Source organism: Musa acuminata, chromosome BXJ1-2, assembly GCF_036884655.1.
Source record: "Musa acuminata AAA Group cultivar baxijiao chromosome BXJ1-2, Cavendish_Baxijiao_AAA, whole genome shotgun sequence".
Lineage (NCBI taxonomy): Eukaryota > Viridiplantae > Streptophyta > Magnoliopsida > Zingiberales > Musaceae > Musa > Musa acuminata.
In genome coordinates, this window is record NC_088328.1 from 28,410,692 (window position 1) to 28,426,854 (window position 16,163).

Genomic DNA, 16,163 nt, shown 5'->3' on the forward strand with positions numbered 1-16,163 from the left:
CAAGACTAGGGGAGATGAGATCATGTTTGCAGCTGAGTGCTGAACTGCAGGTTTGTGTCTAATGTGGCTAATAAGGCTATAATTGCTGGATTTCAGAGCTCTTTTTTGAAGAAGGAAACTTAGAATATGCCACAGTTTTACTGTTCACCTATTTTAGTCACTTGTATGAAGTCTGAGATACTTAAGAAAACAAAGAGAAATTAGAATATATGCTAATAGCAAGTGCTGTGCACCAGTGGAACAACAGTGAGGACAATCAGGCACAGATCTCTAGCTCTAACGTTTAACAAGTTCACTTTCTTCCTGACATTCCTGTCATCTTTAAAGGCACAGCAACTTCATGCTTTCTGAGAAAAGTCACCACTGATTCTATTTGTTAAATACAATCTTTTGCTACAAGTACTTACAACAGCAAAAGGACAGGTTATGCACTTCCCTTGTTACTTGCTCCTGGTGTCAGGTTTGATCCCCATACAACACACCACAAAGAGCAGTGTGACAAGGAAGCACATAGTTAGGTTATTGTGTTGCTGTTAAAAGAGGAAGAAAGAAGCAGGGCTACACATATTAAACTCTCTTTGATTTGGAGCATATGATGGAACCATTTGATTGCTGCATCAATGGAAGTTACTGTGAGTAGTTAATATGACATCAATTGTTTCTGAATGATATTTGAGAGCCTCTACATCGGATGGTTAAAATGTTTAGAGCACTGAGTCAGATAATGATTGCAAAACCAAAATTATGCATACCATGATGTCTTAAATCCTCCTTCATTAAGGACATTAAATGCTGACTAATGTGTCTATTGATCCTTTGTTGTATGACTCTTCCTTTTGATGAGTCCTGAGCTATTCAAAAGCCTTGTTTGATGTGGTATCAGTGTTAGATAAGTCCTTGTTGGTTACTGATCATTCATTGACTCTGCCATTATCTCAAGTTGTCGTCTCTAAGAACTGGAATCAGATGCTTCCCTGCCTTTCCTTCTGTTCCACAGTGGTATGACAAGTTTCTACCATAAATTTCTGGACACAAATGAATCTTACAGGCAATAAAACAAGTTTCACCACGTAGACTGAACACTGCCATAGAGGAGAAAGAGAAACATCGATTGAGCACTTCACATAAGTCAAACTAGTTAGTCTAACGATTTATTTTTCTTCTGTGTTTAGGGTGGTTGCACATGTTGATTGTAATTACTCATAATAGATATTAGACTATTTGTTAATTAGTTATGCTATTCATAGAAATCCGATAATTGATGTATCAATCGATGTATTTCTATGAATATAAGATTATTATTGGATATCTCATGACAATGGTGACACATCAATTATATATGATAGTCGTATCATATCCACTGTAACATATGTTTACTTAAGGTGATTCTTTGATCTATTGTCGATCTTTTTTATAAGAAGGTGCATCGAATAAACATATGCCTCCCATTTTTGGACTGAATAGCATCATGAATTTGGGTTGAGAAGCAATGTTTACTTAAGGTGATCCTTTGATCTATTGTCGATCTTTTTTATACGAAGGTGCATCGAATAAACAATCACACATCATCATTTTAAGATCCTAATAAATAATACGATATCTTGTTTTATCCGAGTGAATTAATAATAATAATAATAATATTAATTAATATTATTATTATTATTATTATTATTATTATTATTATTAATTCACTTCTGCAGTATTATTTTGCTCGACGAGCTTAGGGCAAGCTGCAGGATACTTGGACCCGTCCTGGGTCCCATTGTTGGTACAAAATAGTATATCAGGTATATGGTGTCGGTGCGGGCACTGTTGCTTGTTGTACGCAAAGAATCCTCATCTTCAGCCGTCCAGCTGGATTTTGACGGCTCGCTGACGATCTTTCCGTGATGTAGGGATGTTCACCGAGGCGTCGGAGGGTGGGCCATCGCAAGGCAGTGACCAGACCGCGCCGTCACAGGCCTCGATCCGCCGCTGACACACCCACCAGCCCAAAGCAGAAAGAGCGAGCGAGTGGTGCAGAAAGGTGGACGCGAGAAGAGATGAGGATCGAGGAGGTTCAATCCGCCTCCAAGAAGCAGCGCATCGCCACCCATACACACATCAAAGGCCTCGGCCTCGACGTATTCCTCTGTCTCTCTGTCTCTCTGAATTCCTTCGAGCTTTCGCTCTAGGCTCTTCGTGTCCGGTTTCTAAGGTTTAAGGTTCTAATTTTTTTATGCGAACTCCATCTTATCATTCTTTCGCTGATGAAATTTTGCGGAAAGAACAATCTTGGTTGGCGGTTTTTGTTTCTTTTTTTCTCTTTCTTGAATAAAGATTGTGACTTCAATGGAAAAGTCGAAACTTGGGATGTCTTTTTGAGGTCTGTATTGCTTGTTAGGTTAATGGGAATGCGATTTCTCTGTCTGCGGGGTTCGTCGGGCAGATGGCTGCAAGAGAGGCAGCGGGCATTGTGGTGGATATGATACGGCAGAAGAAGATGGCCGGACGGGCACTTCTACTTGCTGGGCCTCCCAGCACTGGCAAGACTGCTCTGGCTCTCGGTATTTCTCAGGAGCTTGGGAGCAAGGTATATCTCTCCGCTGATCTTTTTTTTTTGTTTCTCTTCTTCTCTTCAAACATCATGGGAGTATTGTGTGGCACAATTACTACTTGAAGGTTGCAGCACAATTACTACTTGAAGGCTCAGAATATGGTACTTGCCCATTGTATTGTGTTTTGATTGTTATGATTTGCATACATCCATAGAGTCAAAATTTTAAATGTTTATTTCACACTTTAAAGCCTTTGGCTGCTACTCTATTTTCATGCCCTTATTGAATGCAATTAGACAGAGTTCCAGTGCATTAATGTCAGTGAATGGTATTGGAAATGCAGCATGAATTCTCTTATTTTGCATCGAAGGAACATTCATATCGGATATACTTGAAAATTTTGAGTTCATTTTTGACTATTGTAAAGATACTGATTTCAAAATGATGTTTAGGTTCCTTTCTGTCCGATGGTTGGATCAGAAGTGTACTCATCGGAGGTCAAGAAAACTGAGGTTCTTATGGAAAATTTTCGAAGGGCCATTGGTCTGCGTATTAAGGAAACCAAGGAAGTCTACGAAGGAGAGGTGTTGGTTACTGAATTATGAAATTTAATCTTGTTATGTGGTTCATTTTGTTATAGTATCCCCTAGTCTATTTATTTTTATTCTCTTGCATTGTGATTGCTCTTTTGTCCTTTTTTTTCTTGTTAATTGCACAACGATGAGCTTGATCTCTGTTTCAGGTGACTGAGCTTTCTCCAGAAGAGAGCGAGAATACATCTGGTGGATATGGGAAAAGCATAAGTCATGTAATTATTGGGTTAAAGACTGTCAAGGGGACTAAGCAGTTGAAGTTGGATCCAACTATTTATGATGCTTTGATCAAAGAAAAGGTAGTATTGGCTTTGTTATGATATAAATTGGTGTCTTCTTTTGGGGAACCTTTATTAAAAGGGAAAATCTCTTGTCTCTACATACTTCTTGTTTCATGACATTGTTTATGCATACAAGTATTTTACCTTTCCTCAAAAAGGCAAGCTACTTTAGAATTAACTTCTCTTGTTGAGCAAGGGCTAGTGCTCCACAAAGAAATAGCTGTTGTTAACTTCCTTCTTATGAGGGATATGTCTTCGTTTTTTTGTTGAGAATCTTAGTAAACTTCTAGCCCTGTGGGTATCTTAAGCTAATTGACGAGTAGGAGGTGCCATTATGTCAGATCTCTTATGATGTTGGCTTGGTCATCATACTGATTAATAATATCCAGAACTGATGTCTGCTACTCCCTTGTCATTTGTTTGTTTGTTTCTCTCTGCAGATTGTTGTAGGTGATGTTATTTACATTGAAGCAAATAGTGGTGCAGTGAAAAGAGTAGGTCGGTGTGATGCTTTTGCTACAGAATTTGATCTTGAAGCAGAAGAGTATGTTCCAATTCCCAAAGGGGAAGTTCATAAGAAAAAAGAGATAGTGCAGGTACTTTATTACTTTTTACTCTTCCTTTATTGGACATCAGGTTGTTCTAACTAATGCATCTTGAGGCATATAAATCATCACATGTTTCTTCTCACTCTCTTTTCTTAGTCTTGCCCCTGGAAAATAAATGTCTTTTTTGTGGCAAACATGTACATACACTAACGATCCAAGAGGTTTCGTGAGAGCATGAACATATGCACATTTCATGTCCCTAACCTTGCTGTTTACCTTTGTACCTTGGCATGCTAGTGATTTCTATAAATCTCTGTCGAATTATTAGCAAGCAACACTTTATCGTCTGGTACTATTCTCTTTTTACTTGAATTGCAATGCCAATCACATGGATAAGACGATCATGATCTGACAGCAGACCTTCCTTCTAGAATACTAGTTCAGACATCCAAACAATTGAAATGTTGTTCAGAAGATAATAAAGGTAAATTTACATAATGATAGTAAATAGCAGTGGCAATGTGGTTCAAAATGGAAAACATTAAAATTTCTAACTCCATTGCAGCCTATTGTTGTTTGATGTTAACTTCGTTCTGTGTGTGTGATTTGTATTTGTACAAGAGTTAACCTAACATGTAAGAGTAGGTTGTTACTTCAATCAGTTAAATATCCCTTTTAGTTATGATTCTGTGTACAGTTTTTTCTATCTTTATGTTGGTTATAGCATGTTTGCCACCAGCTTGATTGTCCATGTGTAGAAAAAACATATTGTTACAAAGTACTCAGAGAAACATGATTTCAAGGGGAAAAGAATTAAAAGGAAATAAAAGCCTTGGAGGTCTACAATTGATAATAGGACAGCACTTCTGTAGATGGTTTTCTTGTCATTAGTTACATTGTTATTTGAGTTCAGAAAATTTAGAAGGATAATACATTAATAGAACTATTATTTAAAACTTCCTATTCTTCACGTCCACAACTATGTTAAGAGAAAATTCACATCGTCATGTAAGATACAACCAATAAGGAAGACTGGTTGTGTGATACCAAACATCATGTTACAGTAATTAAGCAGTGCTTTTTGATCCTGTTAGAAGTTAGAATGGGCATGTTTTTTAGTTTTCTTGTTCTTGAGCCAGTGTATCTTTAGTTGGCATATATGACAAATATATACTGCCCTATGGTCAGCATGTGGAGTTATAGGCAGTCTGTTTTCTTTATGTTGATTTGAGTTTCAGTCTTGTCTGAGAAGAAACCATTATCTACTAGAGCAATATTTCATGGTTTATTTAAATAATTTTCTCCTTTATTCACTTAGATACTTTCTCTCTGTGTTGTATTGTTTCACCAAACATTTGTGTTAAGAGGAATTCTGATGGAATGAATATGTAAATACATGTACTCATGTACACTGTGGTGGTGAATTGGGTCGAAAGACTCTAGTGAACCACTTGGTACCAAAAAAGAATTAATTATATTTTTTCAGTGTGTGGCATGATTTGAGACTCTGGACATGTTTTCATACACACTTAAACCAAATAGTACACTGTGTAAAAGAAGCTGACTAGAAATTTGATTTACTTTTACCAAACCATATACATTTGCTTGGATGATATATTTTAGTCATGTTTGGAAGGTCTTGGAAAGTATGATGTCCAACTCTTTCATTTGCTTTCTTCAGGTTGCATCTTTTTGTTGGAGTTAAATGTATCTCATAGTTTGCTCCTTTACTCTGAGGTTAATGACAAAGTTATTCACAATGAACAACTGCTTTATGTCACTGCATGTTTTTTAATTTTGGAGAGGGATTGGTAAGCATGATGATCCACAAGAAATAACTCTTTCTAACTGAATGCTAGGATGTTACACTGCATGATCTTGATGCTGCAAATGCTCGTCCACAAGGAGGACAGGATATATTATCCCTTATGGGCCAGATGATGAAACCTCGGAAAACTGAAATCACTGACAAACTGTGACAGGAAATTAATAAGGTTCAGTTGTTGATAGTTGTGCCTCTCACTTTTCATTCTTGTACACTTGTACAATTGTCCTGCACATAAGTGTTGTCTCTTGATATGGTTGTATACTTAAATTAACAGGACATGCTTAATGTTGACTAAACTTTGCATGTGTTACAGGTTGTTAATAGGTATATTGATGAAGGCGTTGCGGAGCTTGTACCTGGTGTCCTTTTCATTGACGAGGTAGCTTTTCCTCTAATATCAAACATTTGGTATCTGAATACTTGGGCTTATTTTTTAAAATATTGTAAATATTGTGCAGGTTCACATGCTAGACATTGAATGCTTTTCTTACTTAAATCGCACATTGGAGAGTTCATTATCACCAATTGTGATTTTCACTACCAACAGAGGAATATGTACTGTCAGGTATGAGAATAAAGACTGTAAAGTATGGGATTAAGCAAGGTTCGTAATTTCGTACCATACCGGAGTATTGAGCTTAGCACAGTACGGTATGATACAAGTATATCGAACGGTATGCTTAGGCGTATCACTTGGTGTGTGTGTGTGTATATAAAATAAAAAATAAAAAAAGGCGACGTCGTCTCGTTTCTTCTCTCCACGCGGATGAGGGGAAGTTGCTGACGACACTGAGGCCTTGTCGCCTCAGACAAGGAGGAGGAGACATCTCATCTGTGGCATCCGGCGAGGGAGGGCGGCAATGGATCGGGATCGTCGAGGGAGAGCGACGTTGGATCTCTAGATTCTCCCTTTTCTTTTCCCTCTTCTTCCTTCTCCCTTGGCTAATACCGCCCAGTAGCCGGCGGCAACGGTCAAAATCGATCGTTACTGACCGATTTTGGGTGATAACAGGACGGAAACAGCCCCAATCGATAGTACCGTCCGGTATGGGCGATATCATTCGAAATTAAAATCCTTGGGATTAAGAACAGTATACTAAAAATAAAGTTAAAGAATAACGTACTTTTTTCTGACTATTCTGGTAAAACGAAATAACTACATGACAACCAGCTAATTTGATGGTGGGATCTGATAAGGTGAAATTTTGTTCCAACTTTGCAGACTGATTTTTCTGAATTTTGTGGATTTCTATCATTGTTCTTAAAATGGACACTCTGTCACTTGTTTGCTAGAAATTTATCTACCAATCCAAACATGCTACCAGAATGCCATTACATCACTTTAATGCTCTATTCTATTTTTTTATGGCATCACTTCGATGCTTATACTCAGGGGAACTGATATGAATAGTCCGCATGGGATACCAGTAGATCTGCTTGATCGTCTTGTTATCATCAGGACAGAAACATATGGTTCCACAGAAATGATTCAGGTTCTTATTATTGGCCCTCCATAATTTGAAGTCCTCAATGGCCACGCTGTCAGATTTATATTCTTCTTTTATATTTCTATATCTCGTGTTCTGAACCAGATACTGGCTATTCGAGCTCAAGTTGAAGAGATTGATATCGATGAAGACAGTTTAGCTTACTTAGGGGAGATTGGACAACAAGCATCTTTAAGGTTTATAATTTCTATTTCCTTTTTTCTTTTGTATATTGTACTATTCTGCTTCTTGGAATACCAGACAGCATTCACATTTATTTTCTGCCATAAATTATGATAGATTTCTGTAAGACTTAAAAACTGCAATGTTTGACATGCTAATGAGCCATGGATCTCTTCCTTATATTTTTTCCAGAAACATTAACTTTGGGGAGCATGCTGAAAATTTTTTTTGCCCTTTAAATTCTTGGTTATAAATCTTATATATGCCTCATTTTTTCTAAGGTTAAACATCAGGCAGCAAACAGCTCTTGGACTTTCATTTGCATGGTTATCCTCGAATATGCTTGTACCCGTAAACGTATGTTGTTGTAAAACAGAAGTCATGGATGTTTTCAGACACATGCTCAATGTACTGTTGTTATCTGTTAATAGTTGTGATCAAATGGGCATTCATCGGATTTGTTGTATCTGTAGCATTTGGCATGAAATGTATCTTGGTGCAGAGTAGTTGGCTCATTTTTAAATGGAGAGAACATGGTATTTGAACCAAACTTATTCCATTTTTTTCAGTATTTATAGTGGAACTAGACTGATTATAGGAGCAAACTTAATCAAGGTTATTTTGGTAATTATACTATGTTTTTTTTTAAGATAAGCTTTTTTCACATATTTGTCCTGCTAAAATATTAAATTCCACATTAATTATCATATACTTTGAAAATATGTATATGTTACTGAAAATTAATATTTAAATTCTCATTAAATTTATTTTTTGGTTCGGTTTATGGGTTTGATCTCTTCATTTGTAAACCCTTGTCACTTGTTTTTTGCCCATTGAAAGTCACTTGTGAGTCTGTGACCTTGTTTACCTAACCCTGCTTTATTAAGTTGGTTCGCATTATCCCCCCACCCCCTTTTTTTTTTCTTTTCATATCATAGTTTATGAAACTGAGCTTACAGAAATTATATATGCTCCTCCAGGCATGCAATTCAGCTGCTATCACCTGCTAGTATTGTGGCAAAAACAAATGGAAGAGATAAGATTTGCAAGGCATGTTGACTTTCTCTCTCTCTCTCTTTAAACACTGTATCGGTATCTCTTATGTGACATCTGTTTGGAGAAATCAAATATCACTGATTCACGTGTGACTTTCGCAGGCTGATCTTGATGAAGTAACTTCTCTGTATTTAGATGCTAAGTCTTCTGCAAGGCTTCTTCAGGAGCAGCAAGAAAGATACATAACCTGATCAGATGTTATCTCCCCTGAACACTATCCCTACCAGAAAGGATAGCAGCAGCCATTCAACATCTGATTGGGAATGCAGATATTATCTTCCTTGATCATTATCCCTTCCAGATAGGAAGAGATAGCTGCAGCAGCCATTCAACGTACGATCGGGGATGCAGAGTGAGATTGACAGAAACTGCTTTTAGCTGATCAGCTGACAGAAACTGCTTTTAGCTTATCAGCATCCAGATGTAGGGTGATGGTATAGGCAGCAGCAATTTTAGCAAGGATGATAATTAGGGAGGTGTAAGAACAGAAATAGATTTTGTGTTACTTTATCTACGTTGTACTATTACAGTGAGAAATAACATCTCCGGTGTGTTCTTCATCTTCTATTATTATCATATTTATGAGGTTATAGTGGACATTCGATGTGCGATCAATTGAATTTATGATAGAATGATGCTGAGAATTATAGCAATGTTAGCCCTAAATGATTGATTCGAATTATCTGCACAACTCAGTGGCAATCGTTGCATTAATGAGTCTGACTTTGACGTGAAACCCTTGAGAACCAATATGAGTCCTACAATGTTAAGTGGATGAGATGATACACGTTAGATCTCAGTGTACCGGAGGTAGAAGGAAGTACATAAGTAACATCTAGCATTTGATGTCATGGTTGCAGTTTTGCATCTGAGATTTGACCGCAACTCAACCCGAATCTGACCCCAATCTAAAATATCTGCCCATAATTATAGATAACCACAAGTTCTAATTCCTAATAAGACTGCTGCGGGCGTGAAGTTGACCTCCAATTTGGACGGAGCCTCCACACGCCCCTAACACATTGAATCAACTCAAGTCTGTAACGAGATGCCGCCAGTAGCAAATAAAACACGTTTGGTTTTAGTCCCACATCGCGGAAGCGGCGTTCCTACCCCCCCATCGCGCGTGCTTTTAACACGGTTGAGGTAGCAGTTAATACCCAAGCAGCTGCGTGGTGGGCGCAAAGCGAACTATTCTTTCGCCTTTTACTAAAGAATACCGTGTGCCCGTCACCTCAAAGCAGCATACTCCAATTTTTGTAGGGCTTCCTCCTTTATAGGAAGTGGCCCTTGCAAATCAATCTAAGTTGTAGTTTAACGGGCGAATCACCACCTACCTGGGGGTGCCCCTCTTGTTTACCTGCTTATCACCAACCTTTGAAGAACGCAAGAAAGAAAAGAAGAGCCACCGTTGACGTCTTATTCCTTTATAGGAAGTGGCCCTTGCAAATCAATCTAAGTTGTAGTTTAACGGGCGAATCACCACCTACCTGGGGGTGCCCCTCTTGTTTACCTGCTTATCACCAACCTTTGAAGAACGCAAGAAAGAAAAGAAGAGCCACCGTTGACGTCTTATTCATCTGAAAGCTGCCCCCAGAAAAGCGTGACAGGTCTGATGACGATGGCTTACCGGCGTACGAATTAGGTTTAGCGAATCCTATACATCTAGAGGGATCAGCCATCCCCATGCTTACACATGTACGTACTACTCCACACCCCAGATTCCATGCACACCACCACAGACTTCTTCCTCACCATTCCACGGCCCATACATTAGACTCGATCTTCTTGCCGCGATCGCGACAGACGTGATACTAACTAAGAATTCATGGAGGTTACTGATGGCGACGGCATTGGAGGGTTCTGATCTTAGTCTTCCTTCTCCGAATCTTTGGCGGCCGACTCGGATAGCATCTTCTGTATCCTCTGCGCGGCCTCCATCTCCATGGCCTTCTCCGCTTGATCTTTCATGTACGCCTGGAAGAACTCCTTGTTCTCCTTCTCTAACTCCTTCCAGACTGCGACACATGACACGACACCATATATCTCATGCTCCATGAAACGAAAGATGATGGATGATGGGATACCGGTGGAAGTGATGACGGGCTTTATGTCGGCGTGCTTGGCGAGCGCCTCCATGCACTCGTCCTTGCTCATGTGGAAGACGAGGCATTGCTCGATCAGATGTTGCACCTGCAAACCACACCATCAAACGACTGCAGTGCAAATCAAAGTCCGACATGCTTCGTCGCTCGACGTACCATGCGGATGTAGGAGGCTGATGATGATTCGCCCATGACTCACTTGCTATCACGATCACTGCAAGCTTCAGCGTTGCAGAGTATGAAGAACTAAGAGGAAGGCGATAAGTAGAGTGCGGGCAGGAGGGCATTCGAGGACGTGGGCCAGGGATCACGTGGGAGACGAGAGGCCATTGGCGGAGAAGAGATGAGGGAGATCTCACGAACCACGTAGCCTTCTCGACAGCGGCGACGGAGTAACTGTGTTAGATTCGCTCTGTCTCAGGAACAAGCCAATAAGAGCATGGCACATCAGAATCTTCGTGGACTCGGGAACAGGAAAGAAGCAGGCGAAGATTCAGTATATCTAGCCAAAAAAGAGAGTGGACGAGCAAACGTGCGCGATCGCTATATAAACATTCAAACGCAAATTGAACAAGCAACAGAAAGACAGCGGAACAATATGATCAGACAAATAAGGACACTCACAAACTTGGAACAAAGCATTTAAACAAAGATAAAAAAGCACAATAAATGCTTAATATCCAATAAAGTTTTCTCCTTCAACATAGAGTATAGAATGGTGGCGTTCTGTAACGTAGACGGTTTTATACTTGAGGAAGGGTACCTGTGACGTAGCTGCATATAGGTGCGGTTCCTTATGAAGCGATGCATCCGCGTCAGACGAGCCAATTCGTTGCCAGGCTCGTCTTCTTCTCCGCGTCCCCATCACTGTGGCTTCCTGTTTCGTTGCGGTGAGGTTGCTGTTGATGCCCTCAGCTCCAAGGTTGAGACAATGGGCAAGGTCCAAGAGCAGCCACATGGCATGGGCCCCATGGCACCTACCGGCCACTGAGTAGAATTGTCACGCACACACATCTGACGCTCTGAACTGTATCACACTTGCAGCAATAGCTCGTAGCCATCCTGCATTGCATGATCAAACATGCAGATGTCATTACTGTCATACGATTGTAACAGTGGATAGACTGACAAGTAAGATACCTGATGAAGAGGAGGAGCATCAGACACGATTACATGGCTTCAAATCTTCCTTCTCCTTCAAAATTTCTGCCACTCTTACGGATCTCTTGCTCTCCACCTGTTTGTTGTGGTATGCGTGCAGGACTCGGTTCAATTATGGGCTACGGAAGAACATAGCATAAGATTCCACTTTATCCGGACTTCAGGTAAAAATCGAATCTTTTCTCAGTACTGACATCTTCTTCCATCTACATCACAACGACTACTCATTCGGGGGGCCCTTCACCTGTACAAAAGGACAAAAAAAAAAAAAGCAAAAGGACTGCGCTTGCTAACGAAAGGAGAGGAATCAGCTCATACCCATTCATTGAGATATTCCCATTATCATTCTGGAGTTGGAAGAAGCCCTGCTTGAGCTTCCAATCCCTTCTCTTCATCTCTTCTCGTCCTCTCATCATATCCAAAGTTGCTCCTGGCCACCCTCAATTGTGGATCACAAATTTTGCTGTACTACCAAGGAAGATGGATTTCAAACAAGAAGTTGCTCCTGGCCACCTTCAATTGTGGATCACAAATTTTGCTGTACTACCAAGGAAGATGGATTTCAAACAAGAAGTTGATCCTGGCCACCTTCAATTGTGGATCACAAATTTTGCTGTACTACCAAGGAAGATGGATTTCAAACAAGAAGTTGCTCCTGGCCACCTTCAATTGTGGATCACAAATTTTGCTGTACTACCAAGGAAGATGGATTTCAAAAAGATTGAGGAAGACAGATAAGTACAACTTACCAAAGGTCTTGAATTTTAGATAAGCCTAAAGTGCCAATTTTTATGGTTCGATTACGTATGGGCTTGCGTACCATTAGACTAATGATTAATCCAACAGTTGAAAGAAAAATATCAGGTGCACGGAGAGAGATGATATGTGGAGTAGCAAATATTGCTGCTCCCATGTCCATCATTGATATAATCAGTGGTGGAACAAAGATCAGATATTCTGTAAGACCTACCCATCAGGCTTCATTAGTTCTCCTAATGTATCAGAGTGAGGAACACCGAAGCTAACTAACCTGTAAATTGAATAAGAATGGTGGAATGGAATTCATACGATTTAGGGATTGGATACATCTAAAGCAGAATGCTTATAGAAGTAGCGAATACATGAATTTTTACATCTGCCTGATTTACGTTCAATACTAGCTGAAATCAAGTCAATAGACAAAAGATAGGCGCCTGTAACTCTAGTGCTTTAATCAAAATTACAAAGTATAAATGACTCGATCAAGTAACTAAGTAGTTTCACAACAGAGAGTAAATTTAAAATGGTCATGTGTAGGTCACCAAAATGAATATTTTTCTTATGTTCTACAAGGAAATGCAACATAATCACAATAAAATTATCATAGTATTTTGACAGTAGTAGTAGAATAATCAAGAAAATATGTCTGCTGATATGCCTCTATAGTCCATTATGAAAGAATTTTGTGAACCATCAAATATGGAGAAAATAGTGTGCAGAGAGATGTGTTTCAGGTGTCATAACTGAAAGACAAATAGATAAGAGATATTTAGTGTGATGGTGTGATGGTGTGACTCTTGCTTTCTCCTGATTATAGAAACATTAAAATGGTGCTCCCATAATCAGGAGAAAGCAAGAGTCACACATGTAAAATGCTCTTCCAATTCTTACCCGTATCTGGCTTCAGACTTCCTTCCCCTGCGATCATATGATTGACGTCAATTAGAAAATAGTTGTGATCATTCTTGCTAGTGCACGGCTGTCCCAAAGGTACAAACTGCAAGAGACGTTTACATTCTAACAGTAAATAATAACATTTTTTTCCTATGTCAATCAGGGGGCTACTTTCAGTAGCTAAAGGGAGAAAAACCAAATTCCTTCCTAATGTGTTCAGTTTAGTCACCAGAAATCATTTGAAGCAGCTTCCCTTGGCTGACTTAGTTTGCTTCAGCCGAAATTAACTTTGTCATGCTCAAGAATGGAAAATCATCATAGACAGTTCACAGTTAAAAATTCAGCAATCTTCCTTAAAATCATAAATAAAGGTGTCAACTGGTGAAATGAAATCACTACCTATACCACAATCGGCTTAGCATGCATCTCACTATAGAAAAGTCGAGAAAAAAGTTATATAGCTAAGCAATATGCAACATCTGACATTATTGTATTTACTTGGAACTGATAGATTGTGTTCATTGGCTATTTTCTTTGAACGAATTGCAGTTGAAATCATCAACAACCATCCTGCGTTTTAATCTAATAAGCTTGAAGAACTCACAGCAATATGACTTACGTAATTAGTTCAGAAAAATGAATTATTTACATGCATACAAATTTATAACTATTTGACCTAAACAAATATTCCTATTGGGGTTATCAGCCACTGAAAGAAACGTTGGTTTTCTTCTGAGTCCTATATCAGCTGACACATATTGTTAGATGAAGAATCAGGATGTGATCCATGTGCAAAATTTAGGTCAACCTAGGTATCGACTTATGTTTCCAATTTCCACCAAACTGAGAGGAATTGATATGAACCAGCACACACCAATGACATGATTTTATACTTTTCTCTTGCATTGACAACCTTCGGGATTTGCAAGAATAGCATCTTAGATCTAACATTCTAGAACAGTAGACTTGACCACTACATATGATATCATATAAAGGTACTCGAGCACAGATTAATAAGTAGTTTCATAAGAATAGAACTTATGCCAAATTAATCAGAAGGCATGTGAGAAAACACAAATTAAGGTTGCCTCCCAATTAGATGACAATACCATCTACACTAACTAGATTGCAGTTGATGCAGCACATAAGTTTTTAGTTAAGACCATCATATGTTGACATTAAATGCATATGAGAAATTCCATACGGTGATACCAATCAGCTCCATGAAAATAGATCTGATTCAGTTGGGAAGCAATGTCACCATGGTAGTAGGTGTATACCGTGTGAATTTTGTCTTCAAGGACAAGTTTTATTAGTGATGATAATGAATCAAAGATTAGAAAGTGTCTCCTGCTGCCACCACTTTCTAGATGAACCATTGTTAAAAATGTTCAATGCATTTGAAGACCAGCTACCAAACTCCATTTGTAATTATTGTGCAGTAAAAGAACTTGATGTTTCAGTATGCATTCAGCTTGACACAGAACAACCAACAACTCAAAGATGTCAAATAATTACTGGCATAGTACGTAGCTCATAGTCTTCTTAAGCCTACTTTCTTCAGCCTACAATGGGAAAATAGCAATCAATATCAACCATGAAAAGATATGAAATTTCAAATTTGCACAATACAAGTATGTCCCAGATTATCATTTACATAATTCATACTTGAATGACTGCTATAGATAATCAATGTTCATATAAAGAATACAGATCAAATCTAAAGCAGAAACAAGAAGGTATAGGATTTGATCTCTCCAACCAAAGTGTCATACCTCATACTTTAGATTACCCATATCCGTGACAGTTTAGGGAAAAAGAGTTGCGGAGTATCCAATATCAAAATAACACCCAAATGCATGTCTGCAACACCCAATGCAGAGTGAAAACAAATCTGGATAGCATGATTGGTGAATCAAATGACAAAAAGCTTATGACTGCATTGAAGATTCCAATAGTTTAACAAGAAAGTGAATACTGGAGACCCCATTAGTAGAATACTCACCTGTAATAGGTAGATCATATAAGGGAGAATTTCCTACAGATTGATTCTGAATGCTAGTAATTTTAGGTGGGGGTAAAACCACTAACATTCTTACTTGCGTTTTTGCCTGAAGAGGATGATCCCACTATTTCAATTAACCGACCATCTCACAGACCTCCTCCAAAGAGGAGGTCAATCCTGACCACTCATGAAGCAACAAAAATCATCATATTGTTCAAGAGAGAACATTCAGTGGAACGTTATGAACTCTACTAGAGGCTAGGGATTAAATTCAAGATACCCTTCACATCCACTGAGAAGAACTAGCCTCTTCCACTCAGCATCATCTGACCATGGTGGTCATTAACACCTCTTCGATCCCCTGTTTTATTATGTTAGATTAACATATTTTGTTAGGTTAGTGCTTACGGTTAATGGGAAAAAAAGATACAATTTACGCCAATTCACAAATCTAAATAAACAGGATGAAAATCTTAAGAAAAAGGATATGCAATCTTTTAAAATTATATATGAAATAGTTATCAATTTCTAGATATCACTCACAAAGACATCAACAAAATAACAGAACATTCAACCTGGACTAGTTGAGGAAAAGACCAAGTTTCTCTGATCTATGGAGAAGCGCATTGGTTGAAGAACCCTACCACATCCTCGCTTGGAACCGATCCTGCGCCAGGGTTTCGAGGTCGACACATAGCTAGATGGGTTTTTAGTCCCACATCGCAA

The 16,163-nt window shown here is 38.8% G+C and overlaps 1 protein-coding gene, 1 non-coding gene and 1 pseudogene across 6 annotated transcripts; 2 read left to right on the top strand and 1 right to left on the bottom strand.

Moving 5' to 3' along the window:
- The first annotated feature begins 1,951 nt into the window (after positions 1 to 1,951).
- On the top strand, positions 1,952 to 9,112 carry LOC135607555 (ruvB-like protein 1; annotated as a pseudogene).
- Positions 9,113 to 9,679: 567 nt separating this feature from the next.
- LOC135613794 (U5 spliceosomal RNA) lies at positions 9,680 to 9,798 on the top strand. The gene has a single exon (XR_010487377.1). It is a non-coding gene; the product is annotated as a U5 spliceosomal RNA (small nuclear RNA).
- Positions 9,799 to 10,060: 262 nt separating this feature from the next.
- On the bottom strand, positions 10,061 to 16,122 carry LOC135607578 (uncharacterized). Of its 5 annotated transcripts, none has more exons than XM_065099539.1 (4): positions 16,013 to 16,122; positions 11,759 to 15,798; positions 10,775 to 11,680; positions 10,061 to 10,706 (listed from the first exon to the last, which is right to left on the bottom strand). In XM_065099539.1, the coding sequence occupies exons 3-4, from the start codon at positions 10,808 to 10,810 to the stop codon at positions 10,383 to 10,385; spliced, it is 360 nt and encodes a 119-aa protein (XP_064955611.1). In that variant the 5' UTR covers positions 10,811 to 11,680; positions 11,759 to 15,798; positions 16,013 to 16,122; the 3' UTR covers positions 10,061 to 10,382. The 5 variants fall into 5 exon arrangements, with proteins under 5 accessions (XP_064955611.1, XP_064955624.1, XP_064955617.1 ...); XM_065099552.1 differs by having other exon boundaries at positions 10,061 to 10,531; positions 10,601 to 10,706; positions 11,759 to 16,115; XM_065099545.1 differs by having other exon boundaries at positions 11,759 to 12,023; positions 12,098 to 16,114.
- Between the last annotated feature and the right edge of the window lie 41 nt (positions 16,123 to 16,163).